Source organism: Apteryx rowi, unplaced genomic scaffold (genome assembly GCF_003343035.1).
Source record: "Apteryx rowi isolate R43461 unplaced genomic scaffold, aptRow1 scaffold_55, whole genome shotgun sequence".
NCBI classification, from domain to species: Eukaryota; Metazoa; Chordata; class Aves; order Apterygiformes; family Apterygidae; genus Apteryx; species Apteryx rowi.
In genome coordinates this window covers 2,204,782-2,226,273 of record NW_020450816.1, presented here as the reverse complement: position 1 = coordinate 2,226,273, position 21,492 = coordinate 2,204,782, and the positions used below count along the sequence as shown (strand labels likewise).

General features: G+C 41.2%; 1 protein-coding gene across 11 annotated transcripts in view; it reads right to left on the bottom strand.

Moving 5' to 3' along the window:
- SPATA5 (spermatogenesis associated 5) overlaps window positions 1-21,492 on the bottom strand; it is a 227,248-nt gene that overhangs the window by 53,005 nt on the left and 152,751 nt on the right. For 7 of the 11 annotated variants that reach the window (XM_026081407.1, XM_026081412.1, XM_026081406.1 and 4 more), the window contains one exon: window positions 8,601-8,765. In XM_026081407.1, the coding sequence (XP_025937192.1) occupies window positions 8,601-8,765 (165 nt within the window). Of the gene's footprint in view, window positions 1-1,458; window positions 3,840-5,574; window positions 5,883-8,600; window positions 8,766-12,466; window positions 12,889-21,492 lie in introns of those variants that run through there. The other 4 variants (XR_003255989.1, XR_003255991.1, XR_003255990.1 and 1 more) reach the window with 4 other exon arrangements.

The following is a 21,492-nucleotide window of genomic DNA, read 5'->3' as shown; positions in this document are numbered from 1 at the left end:
TCGCAGTTCAATGCAGTGTCAACAGCTAGTGATGTTATTAAAATACACATTCTTCATTCACAGCAACAATGCTTAGGTAGATTAATAAGCTTTTATTCCTGGACTCTATTATTCCTCTGCTATTCATTAACATTTCTTCCACCTTGACAGCAATTTAACTGGCATGATACCAGAAATACAAGTAGGTCAGCACAAGGTGTTCTTCTGTATGGTTTCATCTGGTATAAACATCCTATCCGAGTTAGCCTTCAGGTACTACATTTAAACATACCTACTGCCAACTAAGATAATAATCAGAACTATTTTGGATATTATTGTCCAAGTACTACCCTTATTTTTGGAGGACTGATTCTGTTAAGGATAGAAAGGAAGTTTTATTACAGAAGCAGGGAGCCCTCTGCAGCTCTCGTGGCTGAGCTGATGCAGATATGCCTCGTGCTACATCCATGGGAAACCCAGCTGAAATCCTCAGTATATGCAAGTGGAAAGTATATATACACATGAAGAAAGCTAAGTTGAACACTGAGGTCTGATAGTCAGAGACTGTATACTATTAAAAGAAATCATAACAGGAAATTAAGCCTGTCAGACATGCTCTAATCTCACGGACATGAGAAACGGCAATGGATATATAAGAATATTTACTTTTTTCCCCGTTTGTGCAAAACGAATAAAAATCAGTGGTCTCCTGGAAAAACGAAACAAAAAGCTTTGCACAAATCCTTTGCTAATGTACTGAGACATATTAGTATTTACAACAATTTGTATACATTGAGGATCTGGCCCTGAAGTTGCTGTCAAAGATCAAAATTTCTTTCTCTAGAATTAAGTCAAACTCAAAACTGCAAGCTCACTTCTAACTGCGTACTCTATGACACATACTAATTTACAAGATCAAGTGCCGACCCTACAGGTTTAAATCAGAAAAACAGACTAGTGCAATAAAAAATGTTTAATTTTTTTTCCCTTTCTTTTTTTCTTTAACATAAAAGCAAATGCTACCACTCTGCACTGACACAAGCATTTACATTACATAAATAAAAATACTTCAAAAGGCAGAAATTAATCAACATTTTCAGCTCCTTGCTGTCTATTCTCCTTCCTGATCATTGCAAAGTTGGGTTTTGCTCTGAATATCCACATTTGTGATCATTGTGTACTGAAAGTGAGCGATATAAGACACTGAAGAATAATCCCTGCTGTCTGATTAAAAAAAAAAAGAAGAATGAATTACATTAAAAGTTGCTAGAAATAACTCACAGGCAAAAAATAAAACTAGAAGAAAACAATAGCACTAGCCCAAAGAGACATATTTTTTCCTTCAGGAGCGAATTCCCATCTGCTTTTAAAGAGCAACATGTTTTCCCATGATGGGGAATTACAGCCAAAACCAGGACAATAAAGCAGCAAAGCCACAGGCAAGAGCAGAGGGCAAGTGAAGCCGGCTGACAGTATCAGCCTGGGTCCCTCTTTTATAAGCCCCTGTTTCAGTAACAGCTGAACAGTCCCCCACTTGCTGGCAACACACTTCCATCTGCCATGCTCAGCAAGGAGGTGCTCCTGGTAATTTTACTGCGTGAAAGGTAGCGTGGAGAAGTGAAGGAAAAGGAAGGGGAAGGAGGCAAACAGCGCAGTCTGCGGGCCTTGCGCAGCAGTGCCAGTAAATGAGCGCCTCTCCTGTAGCCTTGGCCATTTTGGTGAAACTACAGCGTTTAACAGTTGTTTTACAGAAGTTCATTAGAACTGAGCGGCTCTGTCAACCAAGGAGTGCCTACCCCTTACACGGCTGATGCACGTAGCTTAGGTTTTCTTCAGACAGGCATGCTACTCGAAATAACCCTTCAAAGGCATATAAAGGATAAAAGCAAATACAAGTATTCAAGTAGACAACATCATTAAAATATTTGGTGAGGACACAGGTGACAGAAAGGAAGAGAAAACATACTGAAATCAGCTCGAAAGGTTCCTTCCCCCTAAATGATTTAGCAGACAGGTTCTTATGCATGTAAAGAATCAAGGTCTGCAGGTCTTTGGGCTGCACAGAGGAAGAAATTCTCCCGTTTGCAACGCAGACTAAATGTCATACCTAATCACTGCTTGGAGTTTGCTTGGGGGTTCATTCAAATTCCCTCTGGCGTTCACCCCAAGTTCCTCTAAGGATCACTATTCTTCGAGTTATTTGGGAAGCTGCTTTGACTGCATCCTCCTGAGCTGTTAATGGTCCTGACCTTTTTGGAAACACTAATGTCACTTCAGCCAGATGCATTAAGTCTCCTCCGCTTGATTAAACTATTAGCAAATCATTATCTTATTGAGGGATAAAATGTTCTTTCCCAGATGAGGAAGCCATGCATAAATTTCCGTGCAAATACTCTTCTGTCTACCAAACCTTATGTTTTACATAAATGTGCTAATTGTCAACCATGTTTTACATAATCACACACAGAGGATTAAAGCATACAGTTCTTTACTGGGTCTTGGCTGAGACAAGACATGATGAAAATCAGTTCGCCTGGGGCAACTAACCCCCAAACTTCCCTCTGAAAAATGCTGGGACGGAACCAGATCTTACCGAAGTTTCTACAAAGGAAAAAGGGGGGAAGCAGCTTAACACCATGACACTCCTGTGGTTCAGCACAGCCCTGCTGATGAGCGACTACTCGGGCACTTGCACAGCCCTCGTTTCCAGTCTGTCCAAGCACATTCTGCACGTACAAGGCTCTTGCGAGACCAGCAGTAAGCAAAAATCCCATGGGAAGTCCTGTGTAGCTAGTTATTTCCTTTCAAGTGATTCATCTCCTTTATCCCTCACACTGACATTCGGAAAACATTCTGAATGCCAGGTATTTCCTCACCTTCCAGCCACCTGTGCCAAACACACATCCTCAGTGCTGATAAACGTGTCTAGGAAGGTGGTAATCCCATATTAGCCATGCTGGATGAAGGCTGAGTCTCTTTTCTTCACCCACCCACACAAAAATGTTCACTTTTCAATGAGCGATATAAATTAACAGATCCTATGCATCATTCCAAGAGAAACTTCAGAGGTTCATCTGAGGGGACTGGTGCCTTAATCCTGCTGTGTTTCGATTTGATGGAGTTCCTCATTTTGAAAACAGTATTTCACTATGATGCCATAGCCTGATGTGGAGCTAAGAAGAATTTCTTCAAGTAGCAGGGCTGTCCAGCAGAGTTGGGCCAGAGTCATTTCAGCCACAGATATGCTAAAGATTTTCTACAAAGCATATTTTCAAATCACACATTTCTGATCAGACATAAACATTTTTTGTGGTATCTTACAAGTTCAAAAGTTGAGGGCCCAGTCCTAAGACATGATGTGTTGAGCGCCTTCAACAGCTGTTGCTTTCAATGGGAAATGAACACAGTCTGCTTCTAGCATAACTAAGGATGAGAGGACAAACGTTTTGGTTTTTAAAAATGAAAAGCCCAAGATCTAGCCAGGACATAATTTGCACAGTCTGCTGTTTTTTCCCCCATACTTTCCCCCTGTTACTCTTGGTTTGTGGTCACCTTAACTCCCCAAAGTTTGGGTCTTTTTAGGTCTTTTTACAGGATTGGAACCTTTGCCTTGTTACCCAAACACCCTTGTCCTTAAATCTGGAAGATCTTTTCCTTCATGGAAAACTAGATACAGAAAAGGTAACACATCCTAATTTGTCTGATATCCTGCTTTTCTATATCCCAGCCCTCTCACATTTACTGTAGATGGTCCTTCATGAAGAGAGACTCATTTTTTCCAGTCACTTAAAACACTATTTACCATCCTGTATATCTGTGATGGAACGTTTCCTCACTTCTTTTGAAGTTGGTGGCTTCCTCTATGAGAAAAAGTTGTTTTTTAAAAAAAAGTTTATAGTTTAAATATGTCAGTATCTGGTAAACAAGAACATGCAATTTTGGAATAAATATTTTAAGAGTCAAAGGCTTTTGTTGATTAGAGTGTGCTGCTGCAAAGATACTTTTTTAGCATCAAGTATGCTCTTATTTGAGCCAGAACAAAACTTCATTGGCTTTTTTTCCCGCATTCTCTGTGTTCCCATGGAGAGTTATTGCAAAGTGAGAAAGATATTTTTACATTAACCCTTCTACTTCAACTAAGAACCAATGAAAGATTTACAGGTTCCTGGGTTCCTGCTTTACTATTGTTTCCTGTAAGCATGGAAACTGATAATACTATAGAAACAATGCCAGCCTTTGCTTTACCATGACCCACCTTCCACCAATATAAAAATAGTCTTTTCCATTAGTTACTTTTATAAGCACACCTGGCAAGAATATTACTGTAATATCCAGAATATTTAATTTTTTCTTACTTCTAATCAACTCTAAACTTAAAACAACTCAACACTTGATTTCAGTTTCTACCTGTACTGCCTTCTCAGCTGAAACAAAAACATAATCTGACTCAGACCATAAAAGATGATCCCTTGCACTACCTTTTAGTTCCTTTCTGGAACAAAGTATTTCTACAGTGGGGAAATACTGTCTTTGTCCCTTGTTCGTCCCTTTTCTCAGAGCAAACTCCAAGGATTTGAAGCAATTTGAAGTAATTTCCTTCTATCTAATCTGTAAAGGAAAATACTACAATCTTTTTTTTTGCCACACAAGTCTAATAAGGACATCAGCCTTTGCATTTATAAAGGTAGGTGTCCTTCTTCCTCTAGGCCAAGACATGCTCCAGCTACAACCTTTCTTCTTTTCTGCTTGAGACAATGTATAATTTAAAAATTACTGAACAAGCAATTTCTTATCAGATACTGTCCACATGATTTTGTTTTTACTCACACCAGAAAGTGCATTGGGGCTATTGGCATTTTCCATTACAACAGAGAGCAGCCAGTAATTATGAAAAACCTGATCTGAACCCTAAATAAGAAAGATAGAGCACCTGAGCTTGGAAGGTCCACCTTTCCTAATGCTAGCTGGTTATAGTGGCATCATGAAAGAAAACCAAGGAGACCCAAAGAACTCACATTACTTTCTAACATTGTTTTTAAATACTTCTATGCTTTGGTTTTAAATTAATAAAACTTTCTAGAAAGAATGGTGCAGATAAATTAAAACTTCTCGACATGAACTATAACAGGGAAAATCCCTGGAAAAGGAAGGACAAGGAAAAGGTATGTTCAGATTGATCAGTCCCTGAGTGAAGACATCCCGTTTGTATAACAGCATTAAAAATAACTACCAGTGTTATAAAGGTCAGATCTCCTGTAATTTTGCCCAAAATAAACATGGGAATACTAGAATTAACCCGGTAAAAGGTTCAATGTGGCAACATCTTTGCTGTTTAACCATTTAGAGAGTTCCCCCCGGTCCCCGCCAGTTCTCCCTGCCAACCCCACAGTGTCAGCGGGGACAGCGAGGCCGCAGCACTCTGCCGCCTCCTGCCCCACACAGCCCCAGGAGGCAGCTGCCCCTTCGAGGTCTTCGGGAGAAATTCCTTAGAAAAATATGTGGGGGCAAAGCAGAGACGGGTGCTGATGCCGTCTCCAGCACTCCCTTGAAATGGGCTGGCCCAGGAGCGAGGGCAAACAGGGCACAGGGACCTACCTGGGAACGGCTCAGTCCCACCAGCTGCATCTAAAAGAGGTCGAGGCAGTCCTGGGAGACAGCAAACGCCCTCAGAGGAGGGATGGAGCCAAAGACGCTACCTTAGAGGGAGGAGGAAACGCTCTTTGGTGTTGATATCGGCACAGGCGTGCTTCCTGGCTCCGAGGCCAACCTTGCCATTCAGAAACCTCCAAAAATGATCTCCTGCTTTTCTGATTTCAAGCTATTCAAGTATCTATGAAGAGCTTCAAGCATTTCTGCAGAGCAGAGCAGAGGTACCAAGATATCAGCAGGCAGTTGGGAAGGGCCTGGAAATGAAGATCAGACTCAAATCCAAATATTTCTAGAGAGCTGAGGCTTTGTTTGACTTACACTATTTGTATAATATAAAACAAGTGTACAGACATTGCTCCCCTTCTGAATTTTCTTTTTTTTTAACATTAAATAAATGAGAGAGGACAATTCTATTTCACTCTCACAAATTATCTCCTACCTTCTCTCACATGAAACAGTGGGAAGTAAACACCCTATTTTGCTATCTTGATATATCTTTAAGGTATTCATTACGTGAAACATACGTATAGCAGACGAACAGAGATAACTGGTCATAAGTGATGACAGGCAAAAATATACGAATATCTGATCTGAAAAAATGCCAGGTTGGAAGCCAGATGCATACTAAACTATCCACTTTACTTACTGTTTATTCATTTCATTTTAGGATGATTCAGCATCTCTCTACATGAAACTCACTATTTGTACAGCATCTTGTAGTCACAAAACCAAGTATTTTCCATTTCTTCTTCTAAACAAAGGGTATAACAGTGGAATGGGAACTTGCCATTCATCAGCGGAAACTATTTGTAAAGCTGGGAAACTGGAGACACTAGGAAGAAAAGGCTTAATGAAACTGGCCACTGTGTGTGCCAGCTGTCAAGACTCTTTATATATCCTTCCAATGAACACTGACTGAGATTCCTTCTGTATTTACTCTTTACATCCCAATTATTACAATTCTTCAAATGATTCAAAAGAAAGGTAAGGTACTAACAGAAAATCTGCTAAATGCCATATTAGAAACAGACAGGTTTTTTCCCCTGCACCTAGTCCGTAGCTGCATACAATGACCCATTAACTTATTTTTGGTCTGTACAAAGCCAGCACAAAGACATTTGCTACTCATCATCAACTAAGCGCAGGAATTCACCACTGGAGCCTCAGCTGACCCAGATCCAAAGAAAACTCCCATATGCTTGGAATTTCTAAAATACAAGCATTACAGTTGTTGCCTGGTAAGGAGATAGTTTCCATATAGAAGAGAGGATTGGTTTATATTTATGTTTTTGAAGGCTTATAACTTGGCCAGAAGCAGATACATTTTCCTAGGACAGCAAAAGTCATATCACTGACATCCAGGTGAAAACGCAGTATTATTTCGACTCACTCCTCCAAAGCAATGGAAGCAGTAGAGCTGCAATAGTTTCCCAGCCCAATATTTAAGTCTGCAGTGAGAAGTTAATTATTGTCTTTTTTTTCATTATGAGATCCCATGTTCTGTGGCAAATAAATGTCCTATACATGACAGCTTTGCTCACTACACAACCCTCTTTCACCCATTCCCAGAGCACAGTTTGGCTCATGCTGTGGAGGAGGAAAGCTGTTGTGGATTTTTCTTAGGTCTCAGATCTAGCCTTTACTATTTTCCTCGAACAGCCCTGAGGGCTACTGCAGAGACTGCTGCTGCATATGGCAAAGGCTGATCCCATTCCTGGGGCCCAGAGAATGGCCTCTGCAGTACTCACAGCAGTGTCTGCACCAGCCAGAGGCTACTAGTAGGTAATGCACCATTTTTAGAACACACCAGCATTTATATAATAGCTAGTTAAATGAACAAAATTCCTGCCTGGAAGTCACACAGCATGTCTGATGACCGGCCAGTTGAGAAGGGCCATTCAGTGCTACACCAGGCGCACAAATACTCCAGAGTCACCCTGTCTTTTGGACCAGGACAAAAGCTTAGCTTATTTCCCTGCCCCAGTGAACAGCACACAGAAAGATGGAGGAGCTGAGGTGAGCACACTCACTCTGCTATGGAAAAGGAGACTATGTGATTAAAGGGTGACTATGTATTAAAGATGGTACGGTAATACATACACTAGGATTAGCTACAGAAAGGTGGACACTTTAATTCTGGTATTTCATACTTTTAAAAGCTCTAAGTGGCAACCTTAATACCATTCTTTGAATATTTGAAGTAACATAATTACCTTCAATTAATCAAAATGAGGAAAGAATGAAATATTTTGCAGAGACACCAACATGAGTAAATATTCAGGGTGCAGAGCGGTGACCGCTAGTGTATTAATGTTTATTATAACTGCCAGGCAGCATCACCTGAAAAACTTCTCCCTATACACAGGGAAGGAAATAATTGTCTGATGCGCATAGTCAGAAGCTGACTTACTAATAATGGTGAGCTGCAATAGTAACAGCTGCTGTGAGCTCTTGGTTATATGGAGTAGAAAAAAGAGGAGCCCTCGAAGCGACCAGTTGACTCCCTTACAGATTCCCTTAGACTGTTTCATAATTGCTTCTCTCCTCCCTCCAGCTGAGGCTCTGAGCCACAGTCCCAAATGCAAAAGGTCCCTGGAGCCATGGGGAGGCCACAGTGAACTGTCTGGACAGCCTGCGCCTTCCCCTGGCTTGTCCCCCGCCTTTCTCTGCTCCTCCAGGGCAGCACATCCTTAAGGAAGCCACCTGTGATCTTACTCAGGATTGCCCTGGAAGAGGCCTTTTCCCTGGTAACAACACTCTAATGCAGATCTCCATGGAAAAAAAAAAGCCCTAGATTGTATTGTTTTCTGAGCAGAAACACAGAAGTCACAGTGTATTTTCTCAAACATTTCCTTTTAGAATTTCCCCACCCCTCATTTGGGGAAGACTGAAGGGATGAAACTCAAAACCAATTTTCAAGACACAATTTGATGCATTGACTTCATGGCCAGTACCATTATAGAAAGTTTTACCTCTGCTCCTGAATACTTCTGCGTGCGTTGAACAAGCTCCGCTAAGCAGATTTCATCACTGACTGGCATGGACTGAAAATGAAGTTTGAAGATCTCCCCACGAGTGGCTGCATCAGGCAAAGGCACATAGATAATTCTGTCTATTCTCCCTGGTCTCAGCAAGGCCTACAATGAAAATGTCACAGAAAAGGTTATAACAAATGAAACATCACATCAAAACCCAAATAACCAACAATTTCAGCAAAAACAAGAAACTGCACAAGAACAATTCATCTATTTGTTAAGAGGGGTTATTCTCCTGTGTTCAAATGGATCAGTCACTGAAGAGACAATAACACTATTCAGCTTATGAAATATCAGTTTATGGAAAAAAAGACATCATAAAGAAACTATAATCATTTTCCTAAAATAATAATTTTAGGCTTGTTACAAGGTGTGCTGGAATGTTAAAACCTGGCAAAAGGACAGATGGCAATGGACATATCCCAAGTTCAGATCTTCAATCAAGACAATAAGAAGGTTTTTTTGAGTGAAGCTTGTGTTCCATATTCCTTTGCTTTACTCCAAATTATTAGAGCTGTATAAACTTACAGGAAAAAAGATTACTCTGACAGTTTTTTAGGCACAATAAGGGAAGGATAGACAGAGGCAAGTAGTGCTCAATTTGAAAAAGTTAGGAAAAAAATATACTTGCAAAAGCATTGTAGCTTAATACATTTTAGCATCAGCTTTGAACTGTTGGAAAACCCCTGTTTTTTCCTTATCCTGTGTCACAAAACAATTGAAAATTCAACAAAGAATACAGTTACAAGTGAAGGCCTCAATTTTGCAAAGTTTCATACATGCATATTGGCCCTCGCACTTTGGTTTCACAGGGTTACTCAGATTATATACACTTTTACAGGACTCAAAAGCAGAGCAAGAGAACTAAATGTGTTAAACTAATTAAAAATAACTTCAGTGAGCAAAAATAAATGGTTCCATTTATAATGTAAAGATAATAACAGTCAAAATTCCCTTAAAGGCAAGCATTCTACTTATTTTTTCTAAGATGGAACTATTAGTAAGACCCCTTAAGTTTGCCAAATGTCCAAGTCGAATTATGGGCCGAACTTGAGCCATTCATCCAACACTTGCACAGAAAGACCTTGGAATTTTATCTCAGCAAGGATTTATCACCACGATGGTCTGGGGTTTGGAGCATGTGGCCCGTGAGGAGAAACTGAGGCACCTGGGCTTGTTTAGTCTGGTGAAAAAGAGGCCACGGGGAGACCTAATAGGAGTCTACAACTAGTTTGAAGGGGAGGTTGCAGGCATGACAGAGCCAACTCTCAGCAGCGGTGACAGGCAACATAACAAGGGGCAACGGCCACAAATCGCAGCTGGAAGGTTCAGACTGGACATGAGGAAAAATTGCTTTTCTGGAAGAGAAGGGTGGCCCTGGGGCAGGTCACCAGGGAGGCTGTGGAGTCTCCGGCACTGAGGTTTTTGAGACTTGGCTAGACACAGCCAAGCCCTCCCCAATCCAGTGTTGGCTGCGGTCCCACGCTGAGTGGGAGGGTGAACTACAGGCCCCTGAAAGTCCCTTCCAACCACCATTTCTATAATTCTATGGTTTCTGGACTGGGTCAAAGAGTAAACATTATCTATATATAAAATATTTATATATCATACATAGGAGAAGCTGATCTTGTAAATTTATGAGATGGGAGGAAGCTCATTTCCCTATTTTTCTAAAAATCCCCACAAGTTTTGAAAACCTTCTACATTAAAAAAACCTAAAAATCCTCCTAAGCCTTCCCTACTTGACATTTGAGAAAAAATGTGTACAGCAAATGCATATAAATAGTGTTTAAACTATTTTTTAAAAACTGAACAATGTTTATAAGATTCAGCATGTAACCTAAATTGTTTTTATGTTAGGGTTCTCCCTTGGGCAGAGTAGTTTGAGTTCCAGATGACTAGAGATATTGCATGGCTGTCCTGGGCTGTCAGCCAATAAGTCTTTTCCCAGCCTGATCATGTCAGTGAAAGTCATGCTGAAAAAATAGTAGGAAAGAGCTTTCCTTCCTGCACAGCATTGATCAAGTTAACACCCTTCCTAGGGTTTCTTTAAAAAGACTGTTGTGGTGCTTCAGAGTGGAAAAATGTATCCTGAATATTAAGAGATGTCTTGTTATTTTTAAAACAGAACATGAAAACGCTCAGCTACAAAGCGTGTACGGCACTACAGTGTGCTCCATGGGGCCGCATACGAATATTACAAGGTTGTGGAAGGCTAAAGGTCCATAGCTAGCCCAGCATCCTGCCTCTGGCAGTGGCCAATGCTGGATGCCTACGAACGAGTGTAAGAAGCAAGCCATACACTAGTATTTCCTCAGAAGACTGTGCTACTTTCCACAGCACTCTTGGTATATTCACCTAAGAACTCAGTCCACTGATGATAACTCAACCAGTTTGTAATTCAGCGTCTAAATCATGTGTATATCAGGATGTTGCCATTTTTTTGCCAAAACACTTGAAAGAGAAATTTGCATGTTTCAAGACTAGGCTTGGAGGAAGAGGAATTATACTGCAATTGCATTCTACATGCTCTTAAGGAAATGCCCACAGCTAATTCTATTATTTAGAAGAAACATGAAATGTTCACATGACACACAGTGGTGTGCCTCTTTTAAATTGAGGCAGGTTTAATCAGGAAGCCTAGATAATTAGAACATTTTCTAGAGACAGTTTAGCTTAATACTAATGAATGACCATGGCTGTTGTGTAAGTAAGTGGGACAGGAAAAGCGTTTGATTAAAAGGAGATTCCAATCAGCTGGGATCAAGTGCTTCACTATATTAAATAGGTCTTTGAAAGCTAAGATGCAGTCATTTAGCACTATGTAGCACCCACTCATACCAAATAGAATTACAGATGTAAAAAAGTGAATATATTCTTTTTTCCTCAAACAGTTACTTAAAATTGTATTTCCTCCAGTTTGTTCCAAATGCTTTGTGTTTTATATATAGTCTTAGCTGGAGGCCCGAGTTTAAAACACACTATCATTACTTTTTGCTACAGTCAGGCCTAGGGACCCTATCCAAGACAGCCAGATGTGCTGGGAACCGTACAAGAAAAGCACAAGTCAGTCTCTGTAACACTAGCTGCTTAAACAGACACAGACAAAAAGGAGAGGAGAGAAAATATTCAGTAACCTCATTTGGGAGAGGAATCAAATTCCTTCCTGTCTCCAGAGAAAGAAGAAGATTTAACTGAGGGCATTCTCCAGCTCTGAGAGTTGGTCCCTACTAGCCCTTGTGACCACTGACCCAGGCAAGGAGCTCTGGTGTCTCTGACAGACCCTGTGCATGGCTTGTACACACCTCACGCCGCTGTCATAGCCCTCTTCCCTCAGGAAACTGCCAATCCCCCTCCCCGCTGTATTCCTGAGGCATTAAGAGTGGCGGAGATGGTGAGGAAGGGGCCTGTCTTGACCAGCCCTATCCTACTGGAGAGTTAGACCCAGTGACAGGCCCATGGATGGGTCTCAGAGCCGCTGTGTTGTCCAGTTGTCTGAAGGCAACCGGAGAGCAATGGAGAGTCGAGGCCACTCTCATTGCGGCACAGCATGTCACCCTCTCAGGTTACATGGCGAGGCTTTCAGTCTCTGCATGCTCCTCATGTACTCAACTTTTATTTTTTGGCCAGAATAATACAGGAGTCAGAACTGTCCCGCATGTAGAGGCTGTCAAGTTACTGATAAGGGAACAAGATATCTCTTCTCGACATACTTGCACTCTGGTTATTGATGTTTCTTCTGGAGGAAAATGAGCTCTTTCTGCACTGCTTAGGGAAGTCTATTGTGGCATGGATGTGGATACCTGCAGCACTGGTGTCAGCTTTAACACCAAGGCCTGGATCACAGTTATTTCTGTTGCTGGAAGGAGTGTTGAGTTTGATGGATGTTGGCACCAGGTTCTTCCTCCATGCTACTTATCTACAGATCCAGGAGCTATTTGTCTTCTCAGTGGGGTGACGTGTGATGCAAGCTTCCCCACCAGCAGGGTTTTTGAGATGGTTGCTCCAAGTGTGCTATGACTTTCACAGGCCATTCCAGAAGATGGAGCTTCAGTCTTGCAGTTTGCTTTTCGGAAATCAGGCAGAGAGTGATAAGCATACTGAGGTTTCTTCTGGACTAGACCCTCTCCCCCCAGGTCGCAGCGGGCCTGGCTGCCTTTGGGATCCTGCACATGCTGAAGTAGGCGGGAGGCAAAGCCGCCTGGAGTTGATCCTCACTGCTGAGCTGGAAGAGGAGAAATTCAGGAAGATAAGCCCAGAGCAGCGGGAGGAGCAAGGCTGGGCTGTGCAAGAGAAGAGGCAGGTGGGGGAGGGTGAAGAGTTTAAGTGGGGCTGCAGGTTCAGGCAGATATGAGCTGTTGGGAGCACAGAATTAACTGCTTGCGGCTGGGAGATGCAAAACTGATTTGAGGCTAGGAGCACACAGAAGGTGGGAAGTTGATGGGGCCAAAATTAATTGATGTGTGCGCAGAGCTACATAATTCATTGATGTTGAGATGTGAGGGTTGCATAATTTATGTGGGCCAGGAACGGCACAAAATTAAGTAATTGGGGTTTTGGTAGAAACCAGAATACTTCATACCATTAAGCAATTCTTTTGCAAGTTTATGTAATTTTTTTGTTGTTACCACAACAGTTATGAAAGGGGTCTGAGTGCACATACACTTAAAGGTTACTAGTGGTAAGCATAAACTGTGTTCTTCAGGGGAGCAGCAGGGTTCAGGAAAGTGAGATAATCATCAAGTAATACATAATATCATCAATAGTAACAACACATTTTAATTAAGAAGAAACTCTTTCCCTTTCAAAAAGAAATGCTTAAATTCTTTAGTAATTAAAATAGAGTATTACTTCAAAATATATCATTGGAAAAGATAACTGATACAAAAAATGTGTATTTTTTGTGCAATTATAAGGATAATTATTTCAGGAAAGAAATCTTAAATATGTAAAGCCAGAAAAATATTTGTGGTTCCTGTTAAGAATGGACTAGAATTAACCTTAGGGCTTTGCTAATTTTCTTCTTCTTCTTTTCTTCTTCTCAAATCATCCATCTTTAGTTAGCTTTTTCAAAGGATGCTTAGCCATTCAAGAACTACATTGTCAAACAATGAAGAATTGTAACAACACTGCTGGAAGCATACACGGCTGATGAGTTTTCTAAGGGACTGGAAAAATAACTTTCTTTCTGACTGGCCTCTACAACCATGTCTACACTCATCAATATTTTATTGATAGAATCTTAAAACAAAACCTACATAAATACACAGTGCAAGAAGGTAGCCAGGCATTAGAAAAAACATACATAATTCCAGAAATATGGTAACCTTTGACAAAATTTTCATTAGCAAAATGTAACCTGCACAGCAAAACATAAGATGCACAGCAAACTGCATATTCAGGTGTGTAAGAGAGAGCAAGGAGGTTCAGCAGGTAACAGAAGTTAATCTGGAGAACCAGCGTTGCTGAGCGTTCTCTGCTGCAATGAATCTCCACAAGTAGAAACAGATTTTTATACTAAATTTAAGACATTTCCTTTCAAGTAAATACTTTTTTTATATAGAACCTAAAAAATGCAACTAAAAAGAGTTTAGTCCTGCCTTTGGAGTCCATTGGGATTAGACCACAGATGAAAATGAGAGAACTGGAAATAACAGAACAATCTGTTTCCTTTGTAACTAAATCCTTCTAATTTAAATTAACAATAGCTATTTATTAACCCAGTTGTGGTCCCTACTCACACGAACTCCTGAAAATAAGAGGTACTTTATATATTCTAATCTAATTTGGTAATGCAAATCTTTTTGATTATCATTACAATATTTGACCATACACAAAGCATTTAAAAGTAAGTCATATTCTTCCTGTAGTCTGTATAAGGAATAACTGTTCATGAGATCTTCTCTTCCCACATGTCAGGACAGAGGTATTGAAAGTGAGGAAAGTATTAGGGTAAAAGATCTGGCTGAGGAAGTGAATTTGTTAACAACTGTGAAAGGGCCTTCTGCTGCCACCACGTTTTTCCCTTGCAGTAGCAAACTCTCACTCCCCTGAAGGTGCTTCTCTACACTGCGAGGCTCACCCCAGCACCTCATCTGTTCCTCCTTATTCTGCGAGAGAGCAGGTCCCAAGCCCCATGCAACAGACCAGGGAGCCCTTGGCATTTTAGCATCTTTGAAAGCTTCAGGTACAGGAAGCCCATCTATCCTGTTCATTAGACACGCAACTAGAGGCGTTTTGCAACCATGGATTATTAGGACGATTTGAAGGTGCTGAGGGGGGAAGGCAGGGAGGGAAGACGTTAAAAGCGTCACTATTAAGCAGTTGAAAATTGCAGTCCAACGGATAGTTAAATGTTACTGTTCTACAAGCTTTTTATTCCCCCGTCCATCTGGCATGAGCTGTCCCAGGAGGCAACCTCGAGCTCCTCTGTGTCAAGCGACACACTTACTTCTGTCACAAGGTTGGAGTCTTGTAAATACAGGCTCTTGAGTCAAGCGATACTGTTTTTTCTCTTGCCAGGAGCCCCTTTCCCTACACTCTTCCTCCTCCCCACCTTCTTCCTCTCTGTGCCAACATCTGTCACCACCTTCGGCACATGCCAACATCTCTAACCAGTTCCCCTCTTTGATGACTTGTTGTTGGTCACCACCCTCATACTTCTCCCAAGATTTGTGCAGATTATTCTCTGTTCTCATTACACAACATCTACAGTTGCTCTCAGGGTGGAGCAGTTTGCTTCTTCAACCTACATAATACCTACTACCTTAAAAGTTGCATTCACAAACAGAATTTTATTAGATATTATTGGAAATGAGCTCCCACAAAATGTTGCATTCCTATATTATCAGTCCCTATACAAAGATTTCACCTTCCACATAGATTTCTAAAAATCAGGCTGTGCAACCCTTTTGTCATGTCAGTCTTGCTCAAGACCTGGAGCATTGTGCAAGTTGACAAGAAAAGACATGATAGGTTTGACAGCAGGTGGTCAGGAAGAATGTGCACTATCAAGTGGCAGTACTCGGCGAGGAACCATGAGCGCAGCATTGACATTTTACTTAGGCATTAACCATAAGTAATAATTAAAGGCAGAGAACAAACATATAGTTTGATACGCCAACAAGTAATAAACAAGCTTGAACAGGGAAACTGTTTATATTCTTGGAGTCAAAACCAAGATGAAATGACACAGAGAGTTAACCATCTGAAAAATAAGAATGTAACCTGCCCTTTACAGTTAAGCAGTCAAGTGCCCATACTAGAGTAGGATTCACCTACTGATTTTTCTTACCCTCCAGGTGTAAGATCATTATTTAATCCTTTTGTACCTCAACCACTGATTTTTACCCATTTCCAGTTTGTTTCACCAACAAAGGGAAACTTTTCCATATAATTCATTGCATCTTCTGAAATTACTTTCTTGCTGATCACCAACAGGAACACTTTCAACTACCATTACAGATCAGTCCCTTAATTTATTACAGCAAAGCCAAATTTAACCTATCGTTCCAGTTAGCAGAAAAATAACACACTCATCTTTTCTTATAAAACAAAACCCCGAGAGCTGTCCTGAATCAACAGAAACTGTTGGCGTCACTTGTATGAACAACATACCTTGTGTCTGCATGTTTCTCCTACCTCCTCCTAAGCTCATTTTCCACAGTCCCTCCTGCAGCACGGGCAACATACCTGCGCCAGGCAGAAGTGGTGGCCGTGCACAGAGAACGGGTGCAGGACAGAGGGACGGACGGTAGGATTAATGCTTCTCTACCCTCTAAGTAAACTGCTGTGGATACAGAAGCAGAAAAACTGTGCAAGAAGCGCCAGGCTTGTATTTCCTAGCCAGTCCAAAGCTGGAAGCGCTGACATACTCTGATCTTTTTAATCAGAGTAACATCACTGTCCCAACAGCTGTACATCGCAGTGTTGCCACAGACCAAATTTGATTAATATAGCTAATTCAAGGGGAATCACGGAGAAAGACAACTTGAGGAGACTTGTTTCATTGCAGCAGTGAGACCATGTAAACACAACTGTAAGGAACAATGTGCTCCTTGGCCCACACAGACAATACCAAAGCACGTTTTTAAGTGGTTTTGTTCAGATAGGATTAAAATATCTCAAGAAATAGACTTTCAGTCACTTCTCTTGGCAGAAACATCTGCAGGCAGATACTCTGCAGCTGCAGAACCAGTATCTCCATCCTTTATTTCTGATACTTCAAACAATTAAATCAGCCAGTTGGCACAAAGTAGTACAGTGCTCACTGGGAGCCAAGCTTTGCCCTGGCCTCAGTCTATAAAAGTCTAAAACTGTCAGTAACACAGCACATTTTTAATTCAGTAAGAGCAATACAAATCCTAGCAACACTACTGATATGACTCCAGATACTCTAGATTGGCACTATAGAAATTCAACTCAAAATCTAGCCTGCTAAACATACTGAAAGACACGGAGGCGCTGTCAGTGGAACCCAGCTCTCCTCCCCCCTGCTTTCCAGTCTGATCTCAGAAAAAATTTCATGGTCTGAAACAATTCAGCAAATTCTCCACAATCTGCACATACTTTCAGGACAATCAAATACACATTTTCAAGCCACAAACTCTTTGCAAAAAGAAGAAAAAAAGGCCCAACCCTTCTTCCTCTTCTCATTCAGGATGCACTTACCATTCTCTCCATGTGCCTATGCAGAGGCAGAATCTCAGCTCAGCCCTATTGCTCTGCCTTGCTTTACAAAGGCAATGTCAGACACAAGATCCTGTTCTCACCTCATGTTAAATCTGATCAGTCTTACTGCACTAGTGTGAGGAGAGAAGATGCCCTGACCTTTGGCTGTTTTCCTGCAATGTTAATAAGGAATAGGAGCAACCTAGTACTCTGCAACTTGCTGGGTTGCACAGAGAGGTTTTGCTGTGGAGAAGAAATTGGAACTCCCTGTCCTGTACAGCTAGGCAGCTCTTCCTCCCCTATTTCTAATAAAATGATTCTCAGTAAAGTTAAAATTAACTGAAGAAAAAAAAAATCTATCATCAGCTAATAAACAACATAACCCACCTTCTTTGGTGTATGTTTACATAAGAGAGTCCTCCATGCTGCTGTCTAAGAGGTGAAAAACCTCAGGAATGTCAGTTCTTTTTTCTTTACCCTTTTTTTGGGGTGGGGGTTTAATAAAAGAACCCCTTTAGAAAAGGCAACAATTATATGTAATGGAACCTGGAACCAGACTCTTTTGGCAATTAATCACCCAGGAGCCGTTGCAATCCTGCAGGCTGTTTCTGACAGATTTTGAGAGCTTTACAGGAATCACTAGGATAAGATGTGCCTGGGCTGGCTTCTGACAGGGACCGATCATGTACAAAGTGGTTGTTGGTTTTGGTTTTTTTTTTTTAGTTTGTATATTCATACAGACACACACATGCACGCACATACACACACACAGAGACGTATGCACCCATATACACATTAATGTAGGATTCTTTCTTTACATACAGGGAACAACTGCAGAACTCATTTATTAGCCCAGAGGCAAAAAAAAAAAAAGCCTTTTCTTCCTCTCAGCAAAGTAGAGCTATCCATCACTTAACAGAGATACTTCCTGTTTTCAAGCAGTTGGGAAGGCATGACTTCCAACCCAAATACTTGGCTTGGCAAACTATTCCTGTGTTGACAGATGCTTTTATAACCACTTCATTCCACCTAAAGTTTCAGTATAAAAGAAGACTTTTTTTTTTTTGAGGGAGGAGAAAGGGAGAGAAGGAGAGGAAAGAGACGGAAAAGGAAGGAAAATACCACAATTATAACAGCTGGATGACAGAGGTTAGCATAGCTCTGACAGATGTTACCATATAACCTCAAAACGACATGTTAGAGAAAAAAATGCAAAACCTGTTCCTTGTAGGAAAGAGAATTTTGAACTCCTGCCAAAATATTACAATTCTTTTCAGAAGCTTTTGAAAGCTGTAACAATGATCTACCACACAATACAATATTTTTCATATATAACCTATGCCTTTAGATTACCACTGCTCTGACTGATTAAATTACCAGCACTGGAGGAGATTCTTCTCAGAGAGGTAACTTATCCTCAAGTGACAAAAATACACAGCAGGTCAGCTTCATCAGGACCTTTCTAGTTAACACCTTTCTACGTTCTGTTTTCACAGGATTCATTAATAGAACACGCTCTAAACTCTTCTCGAGATCAAATACTTTAGTGTGTGACAAACAGCAGCAAAAACACTTTGCACACAAGAAGATATGTTTGAAAAGCTGCATGATCCATTCTATACCACCTTTTGTCATATCAGTTTCTGTGTGGCTTATACCTGGTTACTTCAGCGACTATCCTACCACAAAAATCCTGATGAGTTTACCTGGCCTGTGACCAAACTTTACAGATTTACCTGTTTAACAAACTAGAGATAAATAAAGTGTAAAAGAAATGGTCATGGAACAAGATAGGTATGGGGAAAAAGCTCTTTCTAAGGAAGGAAGAGAGGTAGGCAACATCAATGAAACAAGATTCAGAAGCAGTTCCAAAAGCAAATCCATGACTTTCAGTCATTATAGCCAGTGCTGTGGCAGAGAAATTTAGTTTCTGGTTTTCATTATTTGAAAGATCTCATTTCGCTCTCAAGACTCTGGAAGACCATTTGAACCAATGGACTAGATAGTGGTCACAGTAGCTGCAGGCTAAGGGAAAAGACATTCTACACACGGAGAGAATAAAGGCACAATACAGGATATATCACCCACTTAGGCTCAAACTAGAAAACCAAGGTGATCTCTTTTCAAAACTCATCCTGAGGCTTGTCTTCCAGCAAGATAGGGAGTGAAACAAACAAATCATGTTTTAAACCCCTTTCTTTAGAAGGTACAGACTTCCTGCTCCTGTCACTGGGTCCAATCCAGTTGCCTGAACACAGGTACTTGGTGCCATTTGAGACCACCTAAGGCATCCGAGATACCTCCTTGGGGCTGGCAGGTCCTACAGAGGAGGTTTTCTCCCTGCTGAGGGTGTAGCTTGCGTCTAGGCAGGAGCCCGCTGAGTAGAAGAAATGGCACCGGATGCCTATGTTCAGGCCACCAAATCCCACCCTTGCTTTCGGTATAGGCACAACCAGAAGATACATTACAGGTTTTTAACTTGTGACCTGACAGTCCAGATGCATAAACACAAATGAAGCCCTCTCCCCCTTTTAAAAGGGCACTCTTTCTTGAGGAGAAAAAAGAAACAGATGAGTATATACAGTAGGAAAGAAGCTCCTAAACAGCCCCCACAGAGCAGTGGGCACGCAGGGGAGCACCGCTTGCTGTGGGACATCTAGCAGCAGATATCAGGTAAGGAGCCTTGCCGGAGCCAGATGAGCACATCTGCTTGCTGCACTCCGGAAGAGGCTGTTGAGGAACAGCCAGATGTGGTTGATGAGGAAGTCACTGGCGTAACAGCGCAGGTGACACGGTTCCAGAGGTTGAGAAAGTGTGGTTAGTACAAAAGAACTGCAAGCGCAACTACAAAATCCCAGATAGCTTCATGCCAGGATATTAATACAGTCAAGACACAGTCTAATTAAGAACAGCGGTGCACTGGCTGGGTCAGAAGCCAAGATATTCTGCTACAAGAAAAGGCCCCGGCAGACATGCCTTCTCTTATTATTGCAAGCAGACAATCGCTGACTTCCTCCACCCGGATGCAGGAAGGCAACCTGGTGGTTTTCTCTCTTATACAGGCAGAAACCACTTTGTGTGCTGGTCTTCGAAATTTGTGGGTGGTGGTGAGTTTACATAAATTATAGTGCTTGCTGTAGTTGCCAGCTGCAAGTGACAGATAGTGCTTGGACTCTGGGATTAAAATATGTACTTTCTAGCCATTAAGGCCTGGAGCAGTACTGACAGAAGTCCTGAAATCATTTTACAGGTCTGCCAAGTATTTATAGCCACCCTACTCACATTTTTTCCCCCACACTGCCAGCAGTTGCTTCAAACATGTGCAAGACTCTGCCAATCGTTGTCCATCTGGCCTTCTGCTTGACTGTCCCCTGCTTTATTAAGCCACTCATAAGATTTCCCTCTCTAAGCACTTCTTGATGTAGGAATTATTTTGGTCATTCCCTTTTACATGTTCTGCAGTCAGCCTCAAGGCATTCCTGCCATGGCAGACAGTCTGGCATCAGATCAGGCTTCATTCTTACCACATATCCTAGATATTTCCATCTTCATTTCTGGATAATTTAGGAGATTAAGTGTTGTTCAACTCCCTGATGAATCTCAGTATTTGTTATAAATTCATTCCATTTAATACCTACTATTTCCCTGAGGCATTTGCTTTCAAAAGCTTTTAGATGTCTGTCTGTACCTTTGGTGGATTTCCAGCTTTCCTATCTATCTGTTAAGGTGGAAAGAAAATTTCAGTGGAAGACTCGTATCAGTTTTAAGCTACAGATTATCAACACCCAAATCTTCTTTATGCTGGTAAATGCAGCTGCTGTCTTGTTGGTGTGTAACATTATGTCTTTCTAGACATCATGCTAGCTCACATTTTACAGACATGCAACAGGAAGATGCCTGTTTTGCATATGACTTCTTTTTGCATCATAGTATTTGAGTTGAAAATTGCTGTGGTTCTCATCATGTGTATTTGTGTTTTAACTTACTGTTATTTTTCCTTTGTGTGTCAGTGTGTGTTGGGCTGCTTTTGGACCTTTGCTTGTGGATGGCTGAACTGCCACTTAGTAACTAGGTTATCTGGAAAACAACTTAGCTGTCATTTCTGCTAAGTAACATCATGCATGTTCTACATGAGTCAACCTTTTCTCATCCATGTTCC